General features: G+C 45.8%; 1 protein-coding gene across 1 annotated transcript in view; it reads right to left on the bottom strand.

The window, feature by feature from the left end:
• Positions 1-26725, bottom strand: part of LOC123276981 (protein disulfide-isomerase-like protein of the testis) — a 28384-nt gene extending 1659 nt beyond the window's left edge. Inside the window, exons 1-9 of the mRNA XM_044747495.2 lie at positions 26524-26725; positions 19480-19686; positions 12995-13128; positions 11973-12110; positions 8930-9040; positions 8724-8849; positions 5906-6103; positions 2959-3079; positions 316-494 (exon numbers count right to left, since the gene is read on the bottom strand). Of these exons, the coding sequence (XP_044603430.2) occupies positions 316-494; positions 2959-3079; positions 5906-6103; positions 8724-8849; positions 8930-9040; positions 11973-12110; positions 12995-13128; positions 19480-19686; positions 26524-26725 (1416 nt within the window). The remainder of the gene's footprint in view (positions 1-315; positions 495-2958; positions 3080-5905; positions 6104-8723; positions 8850-8929; positions 9041-11972; positions 12111-12994; positions 13129-19479; positions 19687-26523) is intronic.
• Positions 26726-27189: the final 464 nt, after the last annotated feature.

Genomic DNA, 27189 nt, shown 5'->3' with positions numbered 1-27189 from the left:
ACCTGAGTACAGTGGGCAGGTTCCTTAACCTTTCTGAGCCTCTATTACCATGGCTCCAAGAGAAGGATAATAAAAACTCCTCCATCCACAATGATTGGGTCAGGGATGAGCAACTGACCTAAGCTGGACTCCATCTGAGTCTTGGGACATTGTGGAAACCAATGGAAAACACTCTTGAACTTGAGAAGGTAATAGGAGCTGGAGCTAAGAACGAAGCTGATTTGGTAGAAGGCAGAGCAGGAGAAAGGGAGGAATTGAGTCTATGCTAATAAAGCAACAACATTTCCAGTTATGTGAGTCCCAAGAGCCCCTCACTTGTTGAGAGTCGGTGGGGAAGAGCCTGAAGAAGGGGTACCGGTCCAGGTTCATCAGCTGAATATCATTTGCCGTGATGTCGATCTTGGCGATGGAGACTGTGGAGTGGTTTTGATATTTTCTGCCCAACTCCTCCAACACTGGGAACAGCGCCCTGCACTTTTCAGACCAGGGTGCATCTGGAAGAGAGGGGCCATTGCTCAGGCTCACACTAATGAGGACTCTGAAAGCCAACACTCCCCATAAACACCATCACTGTGTTCTACTAATGGTTCTGCTGCTTTGCAAATTGTACTCCTTATTTCTTTTAATGATATATTAGGGTATTTTACATTTTAAACATAGAGGCTTGTCATTATTAAATAAATCAGAAAAAAATTAACCTACTCTCCTTTTGCCCAGACACTAACACTTTTAGCATGTTGGGACATTTTCTTCTATTCTTTGTTTTTCCTTTTACATAGCTTTCCACTCCAGATGAAGAAGAAAACCAAGAAAAGTATTTATGCTAGATGCTTCCTCATGTTCTGCTAGAAAGCATGTGTGTGTGTGTGTGTGTGACAGCACTAAAAGTTTCCAATGGAGGTTAGACTTGTAGCCTAAGGTCACCCAGTGAGTTAAGCAGAGGAAGGGGGATTTGAAGACAGGTTGCTTTGACTTGTGACCATCACACCATACTGCCTTTCAGTCTGGTGGAGAGAATCCGCCCAAGAAGTGAACAGAGGTTGTGACAAGTACCACTACCCCAAGAAAGGGGACATTGGACTTCCCTGTGGGGCAATTCCTTGAGCTGTGATTTTGGACCAGGCACCCAGCCCTTTGGAGAGAAATCAGGGACCAGCTCCAACACGAAAGGGAAATCGAACCTTGCCTGCTGGTCGTTCTGTTAGTTTCTGGCTGTGTGGGAGGAATGGCCTCAAAGGCCCCGGACACTCCACATTTGGATGATCACCCCTCCATTTACAAACCAAGTGCCTCCAGGACCACCTGCTCTCCCAGCAGCAGACCCGCAGCTCCCCTGGAGCCCGATGGGCCCTGAGTTGGAGCAGGAGGGAGCATAATGGCTGCAGTCCCAGGGGGCCAATGTGACAGTCCTGCTTCCAAGAAAATGAGGCTGCTTTTACCTTTCCCCAGAACCAAGTGGGCACTCTCATAACTCCAGGTGTCAGGTAAGTACAGAAAGGGCCACTGCAACCTCTCACTTAAAGGCAGCAGATCATGATTATTTAGCCACGCAGACCTTAAACACCTCACCCTGTGGATGAGAGTCCATTTCAGTGAGATTTAAAAGGGCTGCATGATGCAATCCAGCCCTCCTTTCACCCTCCAGGAAGTGATTGAATCAGAGCTCAAACTGACCTTTTTGCCTTGCAGCTTACTTACAGTGTGGCCTAGGGTAAGGCAGTTAACCTCTGTAAGGCTGGGTTCCCTGATCTATATTGTGGGGCAATCCACTGGGCCATCCTAAGAGGCTTGTTTTGAGGAGGCAATGAGAGCAGGTGTGTAAACAGCAAACCCATGTCTGGCTCATGGTATGTGCTCAATAAAATGGTAACTGCATGTTAAATAAAAGAGATGTCTGAAGCAGCTTCATTATCATCCTTCTCTGTGTCTCAGGATGAGAGACAAGGTCCCTGGCTTTGGCTCTCATGGGCAAATCAGAAACAGTGGGGAAAGGGCCAGAGTCCTTAGGTGAGCACTGGAAATAATTATAACAAAAGAAATAATAATAGCAATAATAACTGTCATTTGTCAAGTGCTTACAACATGCCAGACACTGCTAAGTCCTTTACATGCATGATTCGGGTCCCCCGCTTGGCCGCACCAGCTCAGGTGGGTTAAATACAGCACATTTGGTAAGTCACATAAAGCCAGAAGCAGCGGGAATCCATATGGCAGTTACCAGCATAGGCACTGGAGTCAGGCTGCTTAACTTCCAATTCCAGTTCCAGCACTTACTAGCTGCCTGATTTTGGAAGTTTCTTCACCTCCTGGGACTCTGTTTAGTCATCTGTAAAGTGGGAGGAGCAATAATAGTAGCTACTTTCAGAAGTATGTTGTAAGGATTAAATGAGATAATGTGTAACAAGGCCTGGTGTATCTTGGCATTCAGCCAGTGTTAGCCATCAGCATTATTATTGATGTAAATAACCACAGTCCTGGATTCTGTGGAAAGAATTCTACCCGTTCCAAGAATTCAGCTTTTGAGGAGAGTTGCACTGTAGCTGATTAGCATCATGTTTTTTAAGATTGGCCCTGAGCTAACATCTGTTGCCAATCTTCCTTTTTTTTTTTTTCTTTTTAGGTTTTCTCCCCAAAGCCCCAGTACATAGTTGTATATCCTTGTTGTAGGTCATTTTAGTTCTTCTATGTGGTACGCCACCACAGCACTTGATGAGCAGTGCATAGGTCTGCGCCCAGGATCCAAACTGGCGAAGCCTGGGTGGCTGCAGAGCACACAAACTTAACCACACTGCCAAGGGGCTGGCCCCTGATTAGCATCTTGATCCAAACTCTTTGGATATCTGAAGACCATCTGTGCCATGATGCTTTGATAGATTTTGGTGCCCAAGAATGCAGGAGCAACACTTGTAAAGTAATGTCAGGGCCATTGCCTCCCGTGGCCTCTGTGGAAGTACTTACAGAACATCACAAATACATCCCTCTCCTTGTCAAAGACGACGACATTGAAATTCTTCCCAACAAGCTGCTTAACTGGCCCTTGGTCCCAAAATTTTGGAATCTCTTCACTGGATTGATGTTTCTAGGAGGCAAATTTGAGAGGTCTAGCAATCTCCAGAAAGGGATTGGCATTTGTTGCTTCAAAACCAACTGAACCAGCATCAAAATCAAGATAATTTACATGACCTATAAGATCTTTATCACATTTCGGTTCCTGCCAACCTCTCCAAGCTCCTCACCATTCCCTTGCTTTCTTTAGCTACACTGGTCTTCTATACCCCAGAGGACTAGCCTTCCTCCCACCTCAGCCCTTTGCTTATGCTGTTCCTCTGCCTGGAGGGACACCCCCACCCATTCTTACATTCCCTTCTCCATCTAGTTAACTCAGATTTATCCTTCAGAGTGACCTCAAGGGAGGACTTCCCTGACTCTCATCCAGACTAGAGCAGATCCTGCCAGCATACATTCTCATAACACTTGGTACTTGTCCTTGTATCACTTATTCAAGTATATCATTTATATTTATTTTTCCGGATATTTGATTAATGTGTCTCTACTACACTGGACAGAATGTCACAAGGGACTTTTCTTCCCCCATCTTTGAATATCCACTGCCTGGTACATACTAGGACCTCAATAAATATTTTATATATAAATATTTTGTAAATGAAAGAATGAACCAAGCTCTTGCTCCCCTTTGAAGGAAGTGGTACAAATTTCAGAACCTATGTTTCTCTCTACAGCCATTACTTCCTGACTATCTCTTGAGTCCACACCCCTCTCTCTGTTTGCACTGCTGCTACCCTAGTCCAGGAAGCCTTCCTCTCTCATCTAGATCACTGGGATAGCCTCCTAGTGTTCTCTTTGCATCTCCTCTTAATCCTCTACATGCCTGTATTCTCCTACAAGCAGCGTTCTGCCTTCACCATGCAAATGTAGCTTCCCATTGCTTTTAGGATACCAAACCCTTAATATGCTTACGTGTCCTTGCTGTCAGGTCTGCTCAGCTCACCAGCCTTATCTCCCACATTGCTCTCCCTCATTTCCACCCCAGCCTCTGGAAAGGACTTGAAGATTCTTTCCAAGGGGGCATACAGGGGAGTGGGGGCTGGGCATGGGAGATGGGAAACGGTGAACATGATGGAGAATTAGGAATGGGCCAGATCAGGCAGACCTCATCACTCATGTGAACATCTTCCTTCCAAGAGCACAAAAGGACCCCTGTTGTCCCTAGAGAGGGAGACAGACACCTTCTGAGGTATAACCAGGGGGAAGAGAAAGAGGATGGGTAGATCTCCACGTACGTTTGTAGATGTGGGGAGGGAAAGTGAGATGCCTTCTATTTTCTTAATGATACGTGAGTCAAGTACTCAGCTGAGACTTGGGGTATGAAGAGAAATAGATTTAGAGATTAAGAGAATGAACGCACTAAGAGAAATTGACATAGAAATATTAGGAAATTTCTAAGAGCCCATGGGAGATTTGGTTTATGATTCCATGAAGGCAGCCTGCCTCACAGTGATGTTCTTTTTTCTCCAGGATAGGCCTGGAAGCAGTCAGGAAGGTAAGTGGGTTCAACTGGGGTTGTGATTTTGCTTGGTAGATACTACAGGATGTAGAGGAGCTAGAAGGTGGAGGGGATAAAGGAGCTAAGGGGATCAAGACCAGAGTGATGAACGATGGAATTGGAGTTCACAAAGGAGGGCACTAAAGAGATTGTGAAATGACATCAGGAGGTTGGAGTCCGTGAAAAGGTAAGGAATTGTACCAGTGTGTATTCTAGAGAAGGGATCTAAGAGGATGAGAAGCTTGAAACCGGACTTTCAGAGGGGTTGCCATCTCTAGAGTTTGGCCATGAGTGGCTGAGATGGCATAGACACGCCAATTATGGGAGAAAAGACCAAAGTTTTAGATATGGACATCCCTGGAACTGATAGCAGAGTAGGGATGAAGGGCAAGTGAGGAGCTGAAGTCCTCAGAGGGTGAGAGGGAGGTGATCAGAGGACAGCAACAGGGAGTGGGATCAGGTAATCTAAGGTCCAAAGGCATGGACTCCACAGGGTCTGGAGTTGCTCAAGGTAGGAGTACAGATGGTTTGGAAGTGGTGTGGAGGACACCAACGTCACCACTTGACCTGTGACAGCATGCATCAGAGAAAGAACAGCTTTCACTTCAGAAAGCTGCAAGGGAGGCAGTGTCTGTGGGAGAGCAGACAGAAGGTAATGAGTGTCCTCAGAGGTGACCATGCATTCTGGTTTGTCCAGAGAGTCCCAGTTTTTTCCTGCTGTTCTAGAATAATTTTAAAGAATGCCCCATTACTCTCAAAAGTGTCCCCATTTAGAAAGTAAAAAATATAGTCACCTAACTCTGCAGGGAAGTTGAGGATACAGCAAGTGTTCAATAAATGGCAGGTGATATTGTGTTATGTAGCCATCATTTTGCAGCCTCTCCTCCCTTTTAGCAAAATAGGCTCCCTTCTAACCCCTCAAACAAAAGGTCCCTAAAGTCTTTGAGGTTAAATCCTGATTGCTGAATACGTTCCACCCCATCTTCTCCCCAAAAGCAAGCTCTAGCCTTGGGCCAAGTGAATCTTTCACGTTAGAGTCTGAAAGAAGATTAAGAGCCCCATTTTGGAGGATGTTAGCCCTGGAAGTGCCTGCATTTCAGTTGTAAATAGCTGCAGAGGAAACATGCTTACGTTAAGAATAAAGAATTAATGGTGGAATTATAGAGTCAAGACAGATCAAAAGTTGAATAGATTTGAGGTGGGAGATGGAGGTATTTCCTCACATTGAGCCATAAGGTTCATCTTTATCCTGCCTCCGCATTCAGACGACCAAAGCCAGCAGAATTACCAAAAAGGGACGATTTGTGATTCTGGATAAACCTTGTCAAAGAACAAACTTACCTTGGCACTATTATTGAGGAAGCTGCGGCCGAATTTCTTGAGGTTTTCATAGGTTATCTCTTCAGAAGGCATTTTGTATCTCGCATCAGAGCTTAAGTTTAGGATCTGGACAGATGGGATATTGACCTCTGTGATCCGGAAGTATTTGAAGACATGTCTGTTTCTGGGTTCATCTGCATCCACAAGGATGAAAAGGATCTGCCAAATCAAGTGAAACCTGTGTCTCTCTGGATTCAAGGCCATGAATAAGGTAAGGATTTGAAATTGGGTAAGGAATCCCTTACCAAGGGAGAGAAAGTGTTGGGAAGTTGTAGGAGGGGACTAATGGAATGCAAGTAGCAGGGTCTATGGAGTGCGTCTGAAAGACTTGACAAAGCCTCCCTTCCATCAGACAAGTGTGGCCCTGTGCCCCAGTGCAGAGACAGGCATCGGCCTTCAGCCTGGTGTTGCCATCCTTGTGCAGGGCACCAGCCACACAACTGTAGCAAGTCAGGAGGTCCTGAGCTTTCATCTCTCAGTTCCTTGGGCAAAATATTAACTTCTCCTCTCTGTACCTCAGTTTCCTTATCTGTAAAGTGGTGATTATAATAGTACCCACTTTGTAGGGTTCCTAAGAATTGAACAGGACAATGTATGTAAAGGCTTAGTTCGGTGACTGGGAGGTAGAAAATGTTTAATACATGTCAACTCATCATTATTCTAAATTATTCTTCTATCAAGGAAATTCATGACTTCATTCACTCATTCATTCAACAGGTATTTGTGGAATACCTACTAGGCATTTTGGTAAGTGCTGGGGGTACAACACTGCCCAAGGCAGACAAATCTGTGCCCTCATGAAGCTTATGTTCTCGTGGAGAAGACAGACAAAAATGTGTAAACAAATTAATAAATTCAGATAGCGATGAGTGCCAACTAGACCATAAAACAGGGCACTGTGTTAGAGTGATTACACAGACAGGGTGAGGTAGGGGCTCAGCATTAGGTAGGAAGGTCAGGAGGAGTATCTGAGGAGGTGACATTTTAGCTGGGACCTAGGAGATGAGTAACAAGGCAGGGGAACCTTGATTCAGGCAGTGGAAACTGGGAATGCAAAGGCCTGGGAGCTGTTGTGGGGGAAGTTTAGAGTGTTCTAGAATAGAAAGGAAAGGCCCATGTGGCTTCAGCACCACGAGGGAAAGAGTCATGGTAGACAAAGTCAGAGATGTGTCAGAGATGAGGTCAGAACTCCAGCACAGAGCTTGGGTTTTGTCTGAACAAGATAGGAGGCCACTGAAGTATAGGAAGCTGGAGAGTGACATGATAATTTTTAAAAGATTATTCTGGTTGCAGAGAAGAAACAAGAGTGGAAGCAGGGAGACCAGTTAGAGGCCGCAGAGAGTGACATCAGACACTCTCAGGTCATTCACTGATCAAAATATGAAGGAGCCTACTATGTGCCAGACACTCTTCTAGGGGGTAGGGAGACTGTGAAAAACAAAGCAGACCTATGAAAACCATCCTTGTATACTTTCAACAAACACTGCTAGAAGTGAATAAGATAAGATATGGGGGACATGAACTGTTGGAATAATATTCATCCAATGCTTTATCTTTGGGTTTAAAATGGATCCCAAATAATAAATAGCATTTGGGAAGCTTGTTAATGGAGGTAAAGACAATTTAGAACTTCATCTCACAATATATAGCAAAATAAATTCCACCTAGATTAAAGAGTCAAATTAAAATATAATCTAGAAGAAAATGTGGGTGAATATTGACTATTATAACATGGGAGAAATATAGGGAAAGTAATCAGATTGTGATCAATTTAATTACATCAAAAATCTTAAGGTTTAAAATTGAATAAGCCAGGAAATATATTCACTAGAAGTTTTCCTGTAATTGGAGCAACTTTCCTGGAGGACAATGTGGTGGGATATAGCATGAACATTAAATATGTTCATGCCCTAATGTTCATGCCCTAGTGGCTTTACTTTGTGCTTATTTTGGGTTTCCAGGATTTTATTTGTTTCATTTGATTTCCAGAATAATTTTCTTCAAAAGAAAAAATCTTCCATTACTGTGTTTCTTATAAAAACACAGAGAAAAATAAATAGCCCCCATAGTCCAGGTGGTGATAACTACCTAAATTTAGATATAGTGCTTAGGAAAAACAGATTTGTTTCTAATGATGATAATGATAGCAATAAGAAGAAGCACTGTGTATCATACTTTTGCTCATTGCTTTACATATAGCGCTTCCAATTCTGCACAGAAATTCTCTGTTTTACGCATGAAGTGATTGAGACTGAAAAGTTAAGAAACTCACCTAAGACAAAATCACTTGTAAGGGGAGGAGAATTTGAACCCAGGTCTGTGTGATGCTAAAGCCCAGAATCTCAGCAATTCCTTGTCAGATCATCTGTGCTGTGTCACACCTTCAGGCTTTTCACACTCCCTGACCTCAGGCAGGAGGGATCTTTCATGCCCCTCACTTCCAGGCCAAATGCTACCCATACTGCAGTCACCCGCGCTTAGTCCATCAAAAAAGCCAGCTGAACCATCATGTTCCCGTAGTAGACTTATCAAAAAGATGAAAGAAGGAGGAGCATGCATTTGGAAAGAAAGAAAAAGACACTGGACAAGAAGAAGGGAGGGGGCTGGTTTAAATAGTGAATAATACATAGCATCTATATGCAAATCAGGAAATTGGTATGCAAATACAAATCCTTCCTGGGTTAATTTATAATCAGTAGGGCAGGCAAATGGCATCAGAGTCTAGAGGTGTTGGATCCCCATCTAAGAGCCCCAAAGAGCAATGGCATCTTCCACAAACCTTGTTTTGGAATTCCTTCAATGCCAACTTATAATGCTGCATTATCGTACCAAATGACTTGGAGCTTTTGGAGATGAAGAGCAGCATGTGGTTCAGGATGTTCAATTCGTAAATCAGATCCTTATTCTGAAATTACAAGGAAAAGAGGTCATTCTATGCATACAGCTGCCCCAGCTCCCCGTCTCCCAGGGTCTCTGCTCACTGACCTCAATGTTGTATTCAATAACAAAATCTGTGAGGTGCTCTTTTATGACTTGACTGAGGACTTGTTTGTTGGTACTGTCATAAATAAGCTCCTGGCGTTTCGCAATTTTTCCCTTGGACAAAAGAAGAAAAACATTGGAGGGTGGTAGCTTCCATAATGTAGGCACTTAGTAAATATGAATAACACAAATTTCCCCTTGGATAAAAGGAACACACCATGGTGACAAGTATAATCCATAATCTAGGTACTTAATAAATATGGATGACTGGGTAGATTAGCCTGTGGGTAGGATATGGGAATGTGGCAGCCATGAAAATCTCCTATCCACAAAGACAGGGAGTGTGACTGACAGCTGCAGCTGCCTTGCTCTGAAATCCATCAACATATTCATGCTGATGCTGAGCAGTTTCTCACACACTGCTCCTAACAAATAACTGAACGTGTCAGGGATACTATTTCTGAGAGATGCAGGACTTGTCTGATGATGACTTTGACAAACTTTCTAAGAACTTCACTGCAGTCGAAGACTCTTTCACTCAACCTTCTTTCCTTTTGAAGGGTCAGACCTACATCCTGGCCTGATGGCTCTCTGAGTCTCCCTCAGCATCCTCTCTGTTTTCCTTCACGGGCATTTTCTCTAATAAATCTTTGTATGTCTGATCCTATTTGGTGACTGCTTCTTGGAAAGACCTGAGGACTAACACAGGGAATGATATAATTCTCTGTAGCCCAGGATCAAAGTTTTGGGGGAAGGAGAAAGAAGCAGCTATCTGCTAATTTCCCTCTACTCTATCTCCTTCTCTTCATCTCCACCAATCCCATCCTGTAGTCCAAACCTCTTCCAGGACTCCCGCAAAAGTCTCCTGATGGTCTTCCAACTTCTCCCCTTATTTCTCTCCAATGCATCCCCCACACTTCAGCCAGATTGATGATATTAGAACGCAAATCTGATCATGTCATTCTCTTGCTTAAACACTTCATAGCCCCCATTGTCCTCTGGATAAAGTCCAAATTTTTCTGGTCATAACAATAGTCTAATAATACTAATTAGACTTATTGAGAGCTCATATTGTACCAGCCACTGTTCTAAACGTGTTATATGCATAAACTCATTTAATCTTCATGACATTTCCTTGAGCTATATATTATTATTTCTCTCATTTTAGTTGAGGAAATTGAGGCACAGAGAAGTGAAGTGACTTGCCCAAGTTTGCTAAGCTCATAAGAGATGGAGCCAAGATTCCAACCCAGACAGTCTGATCTAATGCTCATGCTTTTAACCATTAAGATAGACCAAGTCTCCCCTCAAATGCCTGATCTGAGTTTGCTGTTTGTCTTTTGATTTTGTGATGGGGTTTATTCTGCAGAACTTTTAAATTTTTATGTGGCCCAAATTTATCAGTATTACTTTCGATAGTTTCTAGGGTTTCTGTCATGCCTTGCAAAGGGGCTTTCCCATTCCAAGTTTAGAAAGCAAACTCTCCCATGGCATCTTCTAGTTTTTACATGGTCTCAGTGTTATATTTTTAAATCAGAGATCAATCTGGAATTTAATTCGATGGAAAGAGTGATATATGGATTTAGCTTTAGGTTTTTTTTTTTCCAAATGGCTACCCAGTTCTCTTAACACCAGTCATTGAATAACACAGATTTTTCCTGCTGATCTAAAATATCATCTTTATCATATACTAAATTTCCAAATGTATTTGGAACTATTTCTGGATTCCATGTTGTCCCGTTCAAAAACACAAATCACGTTGTTCTCCAACTTAAAACCTTTCAATAATTTCCATGGGCCCAAGTAAAAATGAAGTGGCTCACAGTCTTCTCTGAATGTCAAGCAGATCTGGCTGTCACTCCACCTACCTCCTATATGGCCTTGGGCAAGCAACCTAACCTCTTTTAACCCACGTCTCTCAGTAACGTGGTTATTGTAAGGATTTGGCTTTGTGTGGGAGGGAGGAAGGCATGTTTCGGGAACCAGACTACAGTATCTAGACTAACACTCTTCAATAGAACTTTCTGTGATGATAGAAATGCTCTGTAAATCTATGCTATCCAATATAGTAGCCTTTATCCACATGTAGCTAGTTTGATCAAGGAATTAAAATTTTAATTTAATAAATCTTGATGTAAATGGTCACATGTAACTAGCAGCTGCCATATCGGACAGCTCAGATCTAGAATCCAGAGAGGGAGAGGAGGAAGGTGTGTAATAGAGGCTAGACTGTGGAAGGCCTTGTGGGCCTCTTTAGGGACTTGAGTCTTTATCCTAAGAGTAACAGGAAACCATTAAAGATTTTCAGTGGGAAGGAGGAAAGTGACCATCAGATTTGAATTTTAGAAAGTTTACACTTCAGAGGACAAGAGAGAATGTGGCATGTTGCATTAGGGTGGATGCTGCATTAGTTTGTGGGAGATGATGGTCCCTTGACCTAGGATGGTAGCAGTAGAGAGAAACGGATAGATTTAAGGGGTATTTTGTATTTAAAATGAGCAGGATTGGGGTGGTGGATTGGTTATGAGGGGTAGAGAAGAGGGAGGTGTTAGAATGATGCCTGGGTGTTCTGGCTTTGCTCAGATGGGAGATAGGAGAGATGGTGGCACCATTCATTGAGAGAGAAATGCTGGAAACAGATTTGGAGGAGAGATTATGACTTTAGGCTTGGCCATCTTGAGACATCTGATGATAGATATAAAAGTCTGGAGATTAGAGAATTCTGGCTGGAGATAGAGATTTGTAAGTCATGGGTGTATGGATGGTAATTGCTGATACAGGGTGTGAAGGGGGTGCATGGAGCAGAGTAATACACAGGGCAGAGGATTAAGCCTTAATGAATTATATTTACTGGTTAAGGAAAGGAGGAGGAGCTTACAATGGAGAATGGTTGGAAAGGCCAGAGAAACAGTGGGAGAGTGATTTTGCAGAAGGCACTTAGCTCACAGGTGGAAGAAACAGAATTGGTACCCAAGCCCTTCCATACATGCGTAGTCCACTGTTTTGAACTAGAGACCGCTCACCAGCAGTAGGGTCAAAGTCCTACCTTTTTGAACACCAGAACACTGTCCAGGGTGACGTGGAAACGCCCAATGGCATTGCTAATTGATGTCACTCCAAATGTCAGCTCTGGGAAGTCTTTGATCACATCGTAGAACAACTCCGCTACTTCTTCCTCTAAATCCTGTTTGGGAAGGATGTTTGGTGAGGCTTCGGTAGGAAGCAGAATGCCTGGCTTTTTTAAGGGCAAGGCAGAAATGGTGACCAATTCATCTCCCCTCCTTTCCAAGTTCTGGTATTTTGCTGGGTCACCTAAATCCTCTTCTCTGGCTATGACTGAGGCCAAAATAGGCAAATTCACAGAGAAGAATGGAGAGAATTGATAAACTTGACCTTTTCTGAATAGAACAGTGTTGGATGTTCTAACATGGGTTGAGATTTTTAAATGTTTATCCTGTTACTGCTTTCAGAAGAAGCAATTGATTTGACCACAGGTGGTACCAAATACAAACTTGGTATCAAGATATGGCTGTAGTTCCAGCCTTCATTCTTTAGCCTGAAAGAAAATTGGGACTGAAAAACGCTGTCAAAAAGTGGGATGGGAGAGAAAGAGGCACATACTCTCCCCATGTATAAATATAACGCCAAAGTTCTAACTTCTACTGAGAGAAGCGGTGAAGTCATCAGATTATGGAAAATGAATTAAGACGTGTAAGAAACTCATTCTCCAAAAGGAAAAACAATTTGCAAATTATTTATTATTCAGTCATGTTCTAAATGAACCCCAAAAGTTCCGTTACACTATCAAAACCAATTCAATGAATATGTCAGTCTCCTCTCCTCTCTCTCCATTCCTCTCCACTTTCTAGTTAGCTTCTCCTACCACTTCAGCTTCCATTTTTTCTTTATTCATTTTAACTGTGCAGTTCCTCCAGAAAACCAGCTCAGTGGGAAAGGAAGAATGGGCCTGCAATTAACTCAAATAGACCTCTCCTCCCACCACCCCCATCCCAGACAGAGGGCTCTTCACCAGTCAAAAAGGCACCTCCCACCTCTTGAACCCAGTACCTGGAAGAAGCCAATGATGACCAAGGGCCTGGATTTCACAAATTCTACCACCTGCTGGGTATCAGTGAACAAAAATGCTTTCTGGCTAATTTGTCTTCTCAACCAAACAACCAAGGCAGTAGATTCAACCACTCCTGGAGAGAGATACAGTTAAACGGATCCCAAGGAAGTTTCCTCTTGAACTGGAGCAAGGCCTGTCTTCCCCAGGTTTAATGAGTAGAAGCATCTTGTCTTGGGCTCCCACCCCTGGAAGGCCAAGTTCAGTTCTTCAACTCTCCCCTCCCCCACGCTCAAGTTCCATGGCATGAACATTAACAGCAGCAGCCAAACTGTATTGAGTGCTTATCAAGGACCAGGCACGGTGCTGAGAGTTTTGCATGTATCCCATCCCCAGAGCAACTCCACAGGATAGATATTCTTACTCTCCTCATTTTGAAGGTGAGGCTATTGAGGCTCAACTTGCCAGTGGCCACCCCTCCAGCAAACCTGGGAATCAAACCCAGGAGGAAGCATGCCCAGCCTTCTTTTTTTATATACTCTCCAATGTGACAGGAAGATGGATGTATTTTTAAAATATATAAGTAAATAGAATGTAAATTAAAAGACTAGCTAGCTCTGTGACCTTGGGAAAAAAATTCTGTTATCTCCCTGTGCCTCCAATTTCTCAGCTGAGCCACAAATGTCTGCTAAGGCCATAGATTTCAACTTCCATTTCTCAGCTATCATGTGGGAGGTGCCAAGCACACGAAAGTCTTAGCTTCTGAAATTGGGGCACATATAGCATATCTGGGGAGACATAATGGTGGGCCAGAATGTGCACAAGACTACAGATGGACTGTGTTTGCCAGGATCCTCAATTTCACATGATGGCAGGTAATGTAAAATATTATTTTATATTAAAGCCCGCTGTAGAATAAAATGGAACATTTGAAATGAGTTTATGAGATAAAGCAATGTGTGTTGTGAGGAGATTTGGACCACACGTGCAGGCCTTTACTCCTGCACTCAGTCATTCATTCCTTCACTCGTTCGTTCATTTGACAAATGTGCATTGAGGGCCTATTATGTTATCAAGAGCTGTGCCACTGTTTTGCAGCTCTCATTCTGTTAAGTAGGCAACTCATCAAATAATTACACCAACAAGTGTATAAGTACGCCTAAAGAAAGTAGTCAAAAGCAAAGTTCTTTGAGCCTGTAGCAAAGATACATGACCTAGACTGTGAAGTCAAAGAGGGCTTCCTGGAGGAAGTCACTTATGAGTTGAAAACTGGAGGATGCGTAGGAGTTAATCAGGAGGCAATAAGGAGAGGGGAAGGCTGCCAGGCAGAGCAAACAGCTTGTGCAAAGGCCCTGGAGCAGGACAAATTTCTGCATGGGGCTTGGTGAATGCACACTGAGTTGGTAAATCAGCTGGGAAGGACTCTATTTTCAATGTCTTTGCTTACACCTCCTAAGAACATTAGGCCATTTTTAAAACTTATAATGAAGTACATTTACATACAGAAAGGTGCACAAATTATAATGTATAGTTTGATGAATTTTCACAAAATGAACACATCAGAGTGTTGACGTGTTCAAAATGAACATTACCGCCCTGATCAAGAAACGGAACATTATCAGTCCCCCAGAAGTCCCAGCCGGGCCTCCTCCCAGCCCAGCCCACCTCACCTAGGGGTAACCAATATCCTGACCTCTAATGGCATGCATTAGTCAGCCCGCTCTTGCACTTCATGTAAATGGGATCCTACAGTGTGTGTTTTGGGGTCTGGCTTTGTTACGTTTGTGAGCGTCATCCATGTTGTTGCGTGTCCTCGTAGATTCTTTCCCAATGCTGTGTAGTATTCCATTGTCTGAATATTCCACAATTTATTTATCCATTCTCTGTTGATGGGCATATGGATTGTTTCCAGTTTGGGGTTATTAAGAATTAATTCTTGGGGCCAGCCCGGTGGCGCAGTGGTTAAGTGCGCATGTTCCGCTTCTGTCGGCCAGGGGTTGCCAGTTCGGATCCTGGGTGCAGACAGGGCACCGCTTGGCACGCCATGCTGTGGTAGGCGTCCCACAGAAAACAAAAAAGTAGAGGAAGATGGGCATAGATGTTAGCTCAGGGCCAGCCTTCCTCAGCAAAAAGAGGAGGATTGGCAGCAGTTAGCTCAGGGCTAATCTTCCTCAAAAAAAAAAAAAAAAGAATTAATTCTCATGCATGTCTCTGGGGGCACATTGTACCCACTTCTGTTGAGCACATGCCCAGGAGTGGAATTTCTGGTCATAGGAGATGCTGTATTAAGCTTTGGTAGATACAGATTAGTCCATTGTAAAAGCCACAGTGAGTCAGGCCTAAGGAAGTTCATTGAAGGAGGATGTGATGGCCTCAAGGGACACAGAGGGCTGGCGAGGCTTCATGCCACCCTCAGACCATGCCACTCCGCCCCACTGCAGTCACCCCCTCCAAGTGGACTCCAGCCACCAGGTTGAGTTTCTATTTTCACGGTGTTCTGAGCCAACTTTCAGGAAGAAACAGGCACAGATCATCAAAACAAACGTTCTCTTATAGGCTCTTGTCTGAAAAAATTATGTTGTAAGTGCCCTGAAAATAATTTGTTTAACAATTCTGAAATATCAAAAAAGGTGAACAAAACCCCTCCAAACAGGTTAGAATTTCAGGTCATCAAAATCATTGCTCTGTTCTCACTTCACACCGCTCTCTCCCTCTGTCTGAGCTCCCGCCACACCCTTACCCTCCAGCACACCAGGCTCTGGCATCCACCAGTCCCTCCGCCTGGGCTGCCCTTTCCTCAGCTCTCAAGGGCATCTCCTCCTGCTTATTCAGTTCTCAATTGGTCTTAACACCCTTCTTGTCATTCTCTATTTTATGACCTTTTGTATTTTCTTCATTGAGTCTGTCTCTTTCTGAAATTATGATTTTTGGCTAACTTGCTCAGTAGCTCCTGTAATGTCTGGCCCATACTTGGTGCCCAAGAAATAATTATTGGATGAATGGATGGGTTGAATGAATCATTAGATAAGCCAGCTTGAAGGAACTTGATCTTGGACTCTCTTCTCTGGAATGCATGAGTTCTGTTTGCCCTGCTAGACCCCATGGGACTGAGGTAGCTCTCAACTTGGCATATGGTTTGTCCCTGAGCGCCTGCAAATTGAGAACTGCCCCTGTTGGGCAGGTGCCTCTCCTGGCACTTGGCTCTGAGCCAGAGGACACGGTGACAACCAAAGTGTGAACACTATGTCCATGATTAACTGGGGCTGTCGCTCTGCTGCATATTTCCAGGCACAAGCTGTGAATGCGTCATTAGCTGAGGACCTGGAGGCCACCTGATTCTCCCTCCCACCAGGGAGATGGCCAAGGCCAAGCTCCCACCATCAATCCACGGAGGTTAGAGGACGGGGACTGGGGCTTTGACCCAGCAAGGACTAAACTCCACCTGCCTCCTAGGGAAGTTTTCATAAAAGTCACAGTGCAGGAAACCAGTAAAGCACTGTCGTCCCTCTCAGCTCAGGGAAGCCCTGTCAAGTCCGCCAAACTGGCACTGTTCATCCTGCTTAGAAAATGAGAAATTGGAAGGCTGGCTCAAGTTCTCACAGCTAGTGCTTGTGCTGAATTCCAGGCCCTGGCTCCTCCCAGCATCCCGCTGTCTCTTTCCCTGGTGGGTGGTAACACTGAGGAAGAAGGGGGATGGGCAAGCCCAGCAGAAATATGGGCTGGCTTCTTACCCCATGCCTGCCTGCAGTGGGTCCCTGCAATTCCATCCCATTCCAACTCAAAAACCATTCCTTAAGAACCTAAGCGTTCCAGGCACTGGACCAGGGTCAGGAAACTAATAGTTGATGATAATAATAACCATATCTGCCATTTCCTTAGAGTGCAGCACAATGTAGAACAGGGGTCAGTCAAGTGCAGCTCATGGGCTAAATGTGGCCTGTCAAGTGATTGTCTAATAAAGTTTTATTGGAACACAGCCACGCCCATTTGCCTCCGTGTGGCTGCTTTCACACCGCATCAGCAGAGTTAAGTAGTTGCGACAGAGGTTGTCTGGTCCATAACCCTTAAAATATTACCTGGTCCTTTACAGAAAAGATTTATGGATCCCACTGCTTATTAGCTGGGGAGACTTAGGAAGTTTTTCCACTCCTCCATGCCTCAGTTTCTCCAGCTGTAAAAGCACCTCCTACAGTGGGTTGTTGTGACATGTGAGAAGGGACTAGAACAGTGCCTGGAATACAGTAAATGCTTCTGATATGTGTCGGAAATACATATGCTTGTGCTTTGCAAACTTATTTCATCTTCCCAGTAACCCTAGGAGGTAGATGGCTTTCACCATCCTCACGTTACAGATGAGGACATCGAAATTTGACAAGAAGAAGTGGTTGTTCCTCTTGGAACAGTGGTACGCAGTGTACAAGTGGTACTTAGTAAGGATTTGAAGCCAGGGAGCATCTGCCAGTTCTGGCAGGCTCTTTGGAGGACCCAGGAAAGGAAGTGAGATCCTTGCCCTTGTTGTGCTCTCCGGCAGGTAGACGATGAGGAACAGATGCAATTCTGTGAGGTGAGGTCGTTGATGGAGGAAGCTCAGGTGCTGTGGGACCAAGAAGAGGGGCAGGCACTCCAACCCGGGAAGTCAGAGAGGCTTCTTGGAGGGGGTGATACTGAAGCTCCCTCCATGGCAGAGGAGGTTCCAGGCACTGATTCATACCACAAACGGGGCTCAGACAGTCTGGAAGTTGCCACATTGTCACCTGTTGCCTCTAACTCTCACCTGGCCTTCAGGAGGTGAGGGCATCGCAGAACCTGAGCCACTTCATGAGCAGATGTGGACTCTACTAAAGTGACCTGGGGCTTCTCGTTTCTTCTCAGCCCTCCTCAAAGCCAACACTCACTAAGGGCTCCTTGCTTGGGCTCAGGGGGTCACCATCCTTGACAGTGGTCACTCAGTATCCGTAGGAAGCAGCAGTCTCTGTCCTTTCTCTCACTGCTCCTGCCCTCTCTCCCATCTCTTCTCTTACCCCCTGCACATGCCACCCTCACACAAGCCTACTGGGAGCCACAGCACTGCCTGGCCCTTTATGTCACCTGCCCTGAGGTTGGCCCTTTTGCAGCACTGTCCTCTGCAAATCTGGCCTGTGTGTCTCATGCCCCTTTGTGTCCATCCCGAGAACTGCAAGGCATGGAGCAGCCCATGCAGGAGATGGCTCTCCCCACCCCCACCCCTTTGGTTCCTGCAGTAACACTCAAACAGGCTTCTTACAAGCCTGCTAAATACCAGAGCTGCAAAAGGCAATCTCAGTTTCCTGAGATTCAGTCATTCAATACGTATATAATGGGAACATCCTAGTCATGAGCCATGTGATGACATTTCGGTCAACAATGGACCACATACACAATGGTGGCCCCATAAGATTAGTACCATACAGCCTAGGTGTGTAGTAGGCTATACTGTCTAGGTTTGTGTAAGTGCCCTCGATGATGTTCGCACAACTAATGGTGCATTTCTCAGAGCACATCCCTATTATTAAGTGACACATGACTGTACTAGCATAGTAGGGACTGTGCTGGGCACTTCTGTGTTCATCAGCTTTGTTCCATCCATCCATTCATTATACATACATTTATGCATTTATGTATTTAACATTTAAAAAGTTAGGATGTACCATGTGCCACACTGAGGCACATAATCCTTCAAGCATCCTCAGCATCAAGACCGGCTTGACACATGGTAGGTTCTCAATAAAAGTGTGTTAAATAAGTGATTGAATGAGTTAATGAATGAAATGGATGATGACAGAAGCTAAAGTGTTTGGTAGTCACCCTGCCCCAAACCCATCTTGTTCCATCATCTCCCAGTCTCCCTTTAGGTTTGCCAGTGTTTCCTTGGCCTAGGACCCTGTCAAAACCATTCTAAAGTAGATCAGGGCGGGGTCTTGGAGCTGGAGGTAGGGACTTACTTTCTGGTCTCTGGTAGTTTGTAAGCCATGCACCTCACTCTCCCACCTCTAGGGCCCACCAGCTGAGATGCAAGCTGTGGTGAAGGCAGCTACATGTTCACTAAAATCTATTTTCTTTTCCTTATGGACACAGAGCAGCATCATATTTCGCAGTTTTCAGTCGGGTGGGACCATGTAACAGAATTTTGGTCAATGGAATGAGAACTGAAGTAATGTTTGCCACTTCCAGGCCTGGGCCATGAACACCACCAGTGGTGATACCCTGTCTCCTTGTCCCCACTACTGGCTGGATAAAGAGGAAACAGCAGGGGTCTCAGAGGCTGTAGGGGAGGGCAGAGCCACAAGCTGGAAGGAGCCTGGGTCCATGAAAGACTGTGTGGAGCAGAGCCCTCACCTCCACCCTCTGCCTGCCAGCTGGGCTTTGTGTGGCAAGAAATAAGTGTGTAATTGTATTAAGCCACTGAAATGCTGGTGTTTGTGTGTTTCCTTGGCTAGCATTACCTTGACTGATGCCCATGTACCATTACCTTTGCAGCTGATGGGCTCTGATCTGTTCCCCTCAAAAAACAGCTTCAAATCTGGGGTCTTCTTAATGTCAAACTCCTTCTGAAGTTCTTTCTCGATGGTGATGTCCACTTTGCCAAAGCCGACCCCATTCTTGCCTTTGCCCATGATCTCCGCAGCTTTGCCCAGCTCCTCAGCCATGTTCCTGGATTGCTTCGAGGATGGGTTGTCTGAAAGAGCCAGTGTGAAGACAGAACTCGCTAGAGCCTCACCCCCTCCCCATCTCCCAAGGAGGAGGCTTTGTTTGGTCTGCTTAGCTCCTGGGCCTTTCACGTGCTCTGCTGCTAATGGGTAAATTTTCAGAAGAGTGACAGGATGTGAGACACGAGGTTCATGGAATTGGCCAATTTGGAAGACACACATCAGGGTTCTTTGGGTTCAGCAACACTGGGCAACTTTGGGCAACTCGCTCAATCTCTCTAAGCTCCACGTTCATCACAGGTAAAATGGGGAAAATAATAGTGGCTATTTCATGGAGTTGTCAGAGTCGAATGAGATGTATTTAACAACGAGTGATACAGTGCTTATGATTTTCTAAGAGCTTTGCGTGGATTAAGTCACTTAGTCCTCCCAGTCCTCCTATGGGGTGGGTGGTGGTGTTATTATCTCAACTTCCTAGATGAGGAAACTGATGCACAATGAAATGACCTGCTCACCTGAGGCCATGTGGCAGTGAGGGGTATAGCCAGGATCCAGACCCCCTCAGCTCTCTAACCTCATTGGGTCTGTAAAACCCTTAGCATAATGCCTGGCACATAGTAAATACACAATTCATTATTATTACTACAGACGTTATTATTGTAAATGTTCCATGGTCAGAAATTGCATGGAAGAGAGAGAGAGTGGCGGGGGTGGGGGGTTAGGGGGGAGGGAGAGAGAACAAGAGAGCATGGGTGCCATCTGGTGGAGAGTTCTGGAGCTAACAGGCCAAATTGGGCCCTGCCAGTTGCCCTCTAGCTGCATATAACGTCAGGTAACCCTCAAGTAGAGAAGGCCATGTGTGGGAAGGGTTGAAGTCGGGGGGAGGTTATGATGCCCCTTACCCTCTCTGAGCCCATCCCCTTGGGGAGAACATTGAAGAGACCTTGACATTTGCGATTAAGATTCCTTCACTCCTTACATTGCTGAGCCAAGTGGGGTAGGGGTAAGAAGGGGGCGCCCTTTTCTGGAAACAGCCTCAGGGAGCGGGCTCTTTATCCTGGCAGCGGGAGAGGCCTTCCTGGTCTAAATGGGAGGGGACCAAATGGCTCTCAAGTTTGCCTGCCTTCGCCAGATAACACTGTGAGTCTGCAGGTCCCTCCGCTGGCCCCGGATGTCTGCTGCACGTGGACCAAGGCAGGGCGAGGGGTCGCTGATTCCCTTTCAAGCCAGAACGCACACTTTATCTTTTTCAAGCCCCCTTGTCCATCTGGAGCACTTGGAGAAAGTACAGAATACCACCACTGCCATGGACAAGTTCCAAGTCCAACAGAGAGGTCTTTTGTAAAGGAAAACCAGAAAGCTGGCCCCAGCAGGCACACGCCCCATTGCCAGTCAGCATACCTGCTCCTGTGACGGAATCCGAAAGTGAAGGATCATTTTCGTTAAACCCTTGATCAATGGACAGGAAGAGGGACTTTTCACAGATCGATGCCTCTCCACTGCCTGCTCTGTCACCCTCATTGCCTTCGATAGCCACCATCCATCACTCCAGCAGGTGCTGTCCTATGGCTGGCCACCAGCTCTGGCCCTCGGGGCTCTCCCTGGCTTCCTTGTGGATTCAGTCATGCCCCGCTCAGGGTTGCTGATCGACAAAGCATCCAAATCTGAGTTTCTAAGGGAAGAACCTCAGAGCAAGACAAACACTTGGAGTGATTGTCCAAATGGTGGGGCTTTCAGAGGTGCCACACCTAACCCTGAGCTCCTGGGTGTCCGCAATGGAAGTGAGAGAAAGGTGTGACAGCTGGAATGCTGGGACCTGAGAGCTAAATGGATGGGACCTAACACTAATAGTAATGAGGATTCATTCGTTCATTCATTCCTTCAACAAATCTTTTTTAGGATCCACCATGCGCCAAGCACTATGCTAGGTGCTGGGGATTTAACAATGAACAGATCGATAAAAATCCTGTTCTCACTGGAGAAGGCAGAAAGTATACAAAATAAGGAAGTAGAATCTATGCCACGTTAGATGCTAAGTGACGATGCTCTAGATGCTCTAGAGAAAGAAGCAGCAGAGCTGCAGGTTGGGAGTGTCAGGGGAACTGTGAGAGCAGGCAGGGAGGCCAAAGGAGGCCTCACTGGGAAGGAACGTTTTAACAAAGACTGAAGGAGGTGAGGGAGCAAGCTATGCAGAAATCTGGAGGGAGAACGTTTCAGGCAGAGGAACTGTAAGTGCAAAGGCCCTGAGGTGGGAGTGTGGGGGACATGTTTGAGACATGACAAAAAGTCCTCTGGGCCTGGAGCAGAGTGAGCTGGGGTGGGGGTCTATAGTATAAGCCCTGATAGTTGGGGATTTTTCTCTTGTTTATAATGCAAGTGTCTGACTTAAGCTTTGATTGCCAAGGCATTCATTTCAAAGAGGCATCCACTGCAAGAGGACTATCTGGAATAAACACATTGCCTGCCACACACTAGGTAAAGAACCAGGCTGCCTGCCCCACTGAGTGAGGCCCCTTGATTCGGAGATCTTGGTTGATTTCAATAATTGATCATTTGGGCCACTTTTTTTTCTCTCTCTCTCTCTCTTTCCTGTGCTTTAAATTCCTGCTCTTATGTTTTAAAGTCACCAATAAAGAGTGAGCCCAAAAACCCAAGGCCCCCACCCTCGACCCTAGTAAAAGCAGAACCCCAGGCCCACGCACTCTCTCTCTCTCTCTACTTGTGACCTCACTGTTTGGCCTCAGATGTGCTGTGTAATTTCCGGGTCTTATAAGTAACAAACTTCTATTTTTTCAAACTTTCCTGATGGTTATTGGTCTTGCAATCATAATCAGAACCACAAGAGACAGTCTAACCGCAACATTGGTTACTGATGGGCTGGGACCAGCACACAAAAGGGTCAAATGACGTAGGGCCTTGCAGGCCACTGAGTGGACTTTCCTCTGAGGGCTGTGGAAAGGGACTGGAGTGTTTGGAACAGAGGTAGATGCGATTTGACTTACTCTTTAACTGGATTGTTCTGAATGTTATATGGAGATTAGACTGAAGGAGAAAAAGAGTGGATCTAGGTAGACCAGTTGGAGGCCACGGTGATAATCGAGGTGAGAGACAGTAATGGCCTGAATCAGGGTAGTGGCAGTGGAGGGGGTGAGAAGTGGTCAGAGTCTTGATTGACTTGATTGACATTGAACATTCAATGAATGATTGAATGTTCCAGTTATCAGGGCAGTTTTGTAAGAGGGATTGAGCACCAATTTTGGTGTCAAACTTGGTCTAAAATCCAAGCCTCATCACTTATCAGTTATGTGACTTTGGGCAAATTATCCAACCTTTCTGAAACTTATTTGCTCTGATGTAAGATGGAAGCAATGAGACCAAGCACAGTGCCTGGAATGCAGGTCTCAGTAAATGGCAAAGTCATTATCATCACCGTTGTTGTCATTATCATCATCATCACCATAAGTATCTTCATCACCATCCTCATCCACATAACTATCTTCATCATCATCACTCTCATTGTCTCACCTGCTCCCAGAGCAGAGTCTTGCTGCCTCTGCTTTAGGGACAATTACTAAATGATCCTAGACATTGCTCCTGATAAATCTCATTTTGGCTTCTCCCCACTAAATGTATTCTTCCTTATTCTCCTTGTCTCATTCATGGAGAACATTATGGACCAAAAGAAAGCTCATTTCATTCACTCATTCATTCGTTCAGCTTCTCTCCAGGCCTGCCATTCTCTAAGCACAGGACCAGATGTTAGCAATCAGGAGATGAATAAGATTTGGCCCCTGTGCCCCATGGAGCTCACAAGTTTAACAGCAGTTTCAATGCAGTGTGGCAAATGCTATGAAAGGAAGGGTGCAGAGGGCTGTGTGAGCACGTGGGAGGACCTCCTAGCCCAACTAGGTGGGAGTGAGGGTGAACACAGACTCCTGACAAGGTGACTCCATGAACTTAAGCCTCACAATCCAGGTGAAGAAGTTCAGGAAGGACACCATGGGCAGAGGGAACTGTAAGTGTAAAGGCCCTGAGGCCCGAGTCAATGTGCCCTATCTGGTAACCACAAATCACTGAGGGTCTAGACCATAGAGTTCAAGTGGAGTGAAGAGGTAGGCCTAGGTTAGCTCCAGCAGAGGATGTTGTAGCCACATTAAGGAGTTTGGGGTCTTAGAGAATCTTTCAGGGTTTTTAATTAGGGAGTGACCCAATCAGATTTGCATTTTAGAAAAAAATATCTCTGGGAATACTGTAGAGACAGTGCTGGAGGGGAAGGGAGACCATCTAGAAAGATGCTGCAGTGGATCAGATGGGGAATGATGAGGCCAGAACTAAGGCAGTGGCTGGGGGAAGGGGGAAAATTGGTGATTGCAGAGGGCTTTAGGAGGCGGTATCAGCAGGACTTGGTGGCTGATTAGAGGTGCGAACAGAGAGGAGTCAAGAGTGACCTTGAGACTTCTGACTTTGACATTGGGTGGATAGTGGTGCTGTCGGTAAGGCAGGACGTAAAAAGAAGCAGGTTGTTGAGAGTGAATCAAAGACGCTGAGGTCTATTTTTGACACATGTGGCCTTTGAGACAAGTGAGGGACATCCAAGAGGCAAGGTTCTGCTGACCATTGGCTCTTGAGCCTGGAATCCTCAGAGAGATAAGAAACTGGGCAGCAGCTAAGGATCTGAGAGTTACCCGGGCAGTATTTCCCTCAGGACAAGATTTGAAAAATCCTTTCTGTAAAGAGCCAATCTTTCCCTGGAAAAAAGCTATTGTAATGCTTTCCCCAAGTAATTACCTTTTCCACAGGTCACTCTAGAAGGCCTGCCAGTTTTTGAGAATTCATTTTGATTTAAACTGTGTATTGGAAGGAATCAAATATTCAAAGGTAATGAGTTTGAGTGTCTCTTCTAGATAACAAAAACGCTGCTGGTGTTCACTGCTTTGAAATACCCTCTGGTTGGAATGCTTTAAGTTCAAAGAATTCAAATGGGTGGTTATCAAATGCAATTAAAGAATGTAAAATTGAGAGGCTCCCTGTGCATCCCCAGGTTCAATCAGCATCAATCCCTAAGTTATAAGACAACAGAGCCACGAACTTGCCCTTCTGCCCTGATTAAAACAGAGTAATCATTGGACAGTCTCGCATTCTCATGCAGACGGGGCAGGTTCCCAGTCTTGTCCACCTGCTGTGCCATTTTTGGAAGGCTAAATGTGTGTGGAGACGTGGGTTGTGTTGTGCAAAGTGCGTGGCTCTAAATCCTTCAACACCCCCATTGGGCCCAGGATTCAGAGATTAGGGCTGCGGCAAAAACGAGCAGCTGGCTTAGATGTCTGACCTGTGCACATCCTTAGCTTACAATTCCACCGCAGGCGGAGGAGGGCTGCAGGGTTCTCACTTCTTCCCTGAGAAGAGAGCCATGAAGCAGATGCTCAGGTGGTGGCCCGAGTCCTGGTGTGGATGGGGGCTGTGGGGAACCGGCTGGAGGAGTCGTTCAGCAAAGCAGACTGCTTGCCCTGCTCACAGACTCTCGTAAAGAAAATGGCCCAAACTGGATCATTCCTGCAAGATCTTGCTCCATGGGCTTGAAGTAAAACTGAGCACATCCCCTGGCACTTAGGTCAAAGGAAACCATGAACAGCCTGGGCTAGACAGAGGTCAGAGGCTTGCAACCATTTTGATGGAACTTTATGCAGTAGGCACGCTCCATGTTGGATGGAGGCAAAAATGAGCTGATCAGATTTTCCCTTCTGGGAGCTGTCAAGGTTAAGGGCACAAAGAGAATGTTTTTGTTCTCTCTTGGTATGAAGTGGCTGCGCAAGCCCGCTGAGGAGGCAGTGAGACCCAGGGCAAGTTGATGCTGTCACATCCTCAACTCCCCCATTGAAGTGGCATCGCTCACAGAGAAGGTATCAAATGAGAAGAGACAAGAGTCGAGGAAGGAGTGGGAAGGCCTGAATTTCAGGCAGTGGACACAAACTTGAATGTGCTGGGATGCGGCAGGGGTGTGCTGTGTGGGGGTGGCTGGATAAGGAAACTGACAAGCGTGTTTTCTGACCAAGAGGGGACATCATTACTCAGCTCCAGCCAATTATCACGTGGCAGGAATGTGAGCCAATGCTGCCTGGTTTTTTTAAGAACAGATGTACATTCAACTTTAATTGTAACATGTCCCCAAATAGGGACATGAATAGTGCCACCACACTGGGTTGTCGTGAGGATTCAATGACTTCACATTTAATGAGCTCCAAAGGACAGTGCCCCACACACAGTGAGGGCTTGCTGTGTGAGAGCTGTTATGAAAATCCCTCCCACCCTGTGCCAAGGCCAGGTCTGTGCCAACGCCTCAGGAAAAAGAAGCCTGTTCTTGCTGCCAAAGTGTCTGCTGAGGCAAAGAGCATCCGTCCAAAGAATGAAAGTGGGCATGCAAAACTCAGATGATAAAGGTGGTGGTCTAAAAATCTTTTCTCAAGAGCTTGCCCATAGCTGCCATCGTTTATTGCGCTCTATTGTGTTCCAGCAACTTATCATATGGTCTCATTTAATCTTCACAATAACTCAGTGTGGGCGTTATGTTCATGCCCACTTTACAGAGGAGGGAACTGAGGTTCCAAATGGTGAAAGACACCTGAGGGGAAAGCCTGGCTCCTTGCCTTCAGTGGGACAGAGGACCCACACAAATCGAGACTAAATGGCAATGTAGATCTTGCAAATTGCTTGACCTCCCCGGACCTCAGTACTCTCTCTGGAAATAGGGATGATAAGATATTAACCATACGTGTTGAAGCCAGATATGAAACTCCTCTGGCCCCGGGAGCAAGGAGGTAGGTCTCAGCCCACCCCTCACCTCCGCCTAGTGGGTGGGGGACACTCACAGAAAAGCACCATGAGGAAGCGGGTCTGGTTCAGCATGTGGGTCAGGCCGGCAGGTGTGAGCACCAGCAGGTTGCGTTCCACCAGGATGTGCAAGGGCTGGGACGTGTTGATGCTGGCCTCCTTGACATCCACCTCTCGTGAGCCCTGGACAGTGGAGGTACAAGAGGCCACCAGCAGCAGAGACATCCGGAGCCACTCCATGGCTGTCCTGCAGGGGCAGGAGGAAGGACAGGAGTCCTTATCAACATAGGTGGCGGGCCCCCATGTCTTCACTCCCTCCCCATCTCCTTCCCTGGCCAGTCCATGAATGGAGAACAGGGCCTGAGCATGGCCACTGCCTCCCTAGCAGTGCCCACAGCTCAGCAGCGGCGCTGGAGCAGAGGCAAAGTGTTACGTTAACCTCAGGGTCCATGAATACTACACAGGGGTAGTTCAGGTGGCAGGGCCCCACTCAGAGCAGCAGGAAGCTGAGTCACATGCTCACCTCTCGAGGCCACTTTAGTCCCATTCCAGAGTCCTAGGGTGAGCCTCTGGATCTCAGAGACAACTTGTCCAATCCCCCATCACAACCTCTCCTTCATGCTTCTCCAGCTCCTGCTTGAATGCCTCTTTTGATGGGAAGCTCACTACCTCACAGTGTACCCCATTTGATTTTTGAACAGATT

This window comes from Equus asinus, chromosome 14 (assembly GCF_041296235.1).
Source record: "Equus asinus isolate D_3611 breed Donkey chromosome 14, EquAss-T2T_v2, whole genome shotgun sequence".
NCBI lineage: Eukaryota > Metazoa > Chordata > Mammalia > Perissodactyla > Equidae > Equus > Equus asinus.
This window is presented reverse-complemented; position numbering and strand designations above follow the sequence as displayed.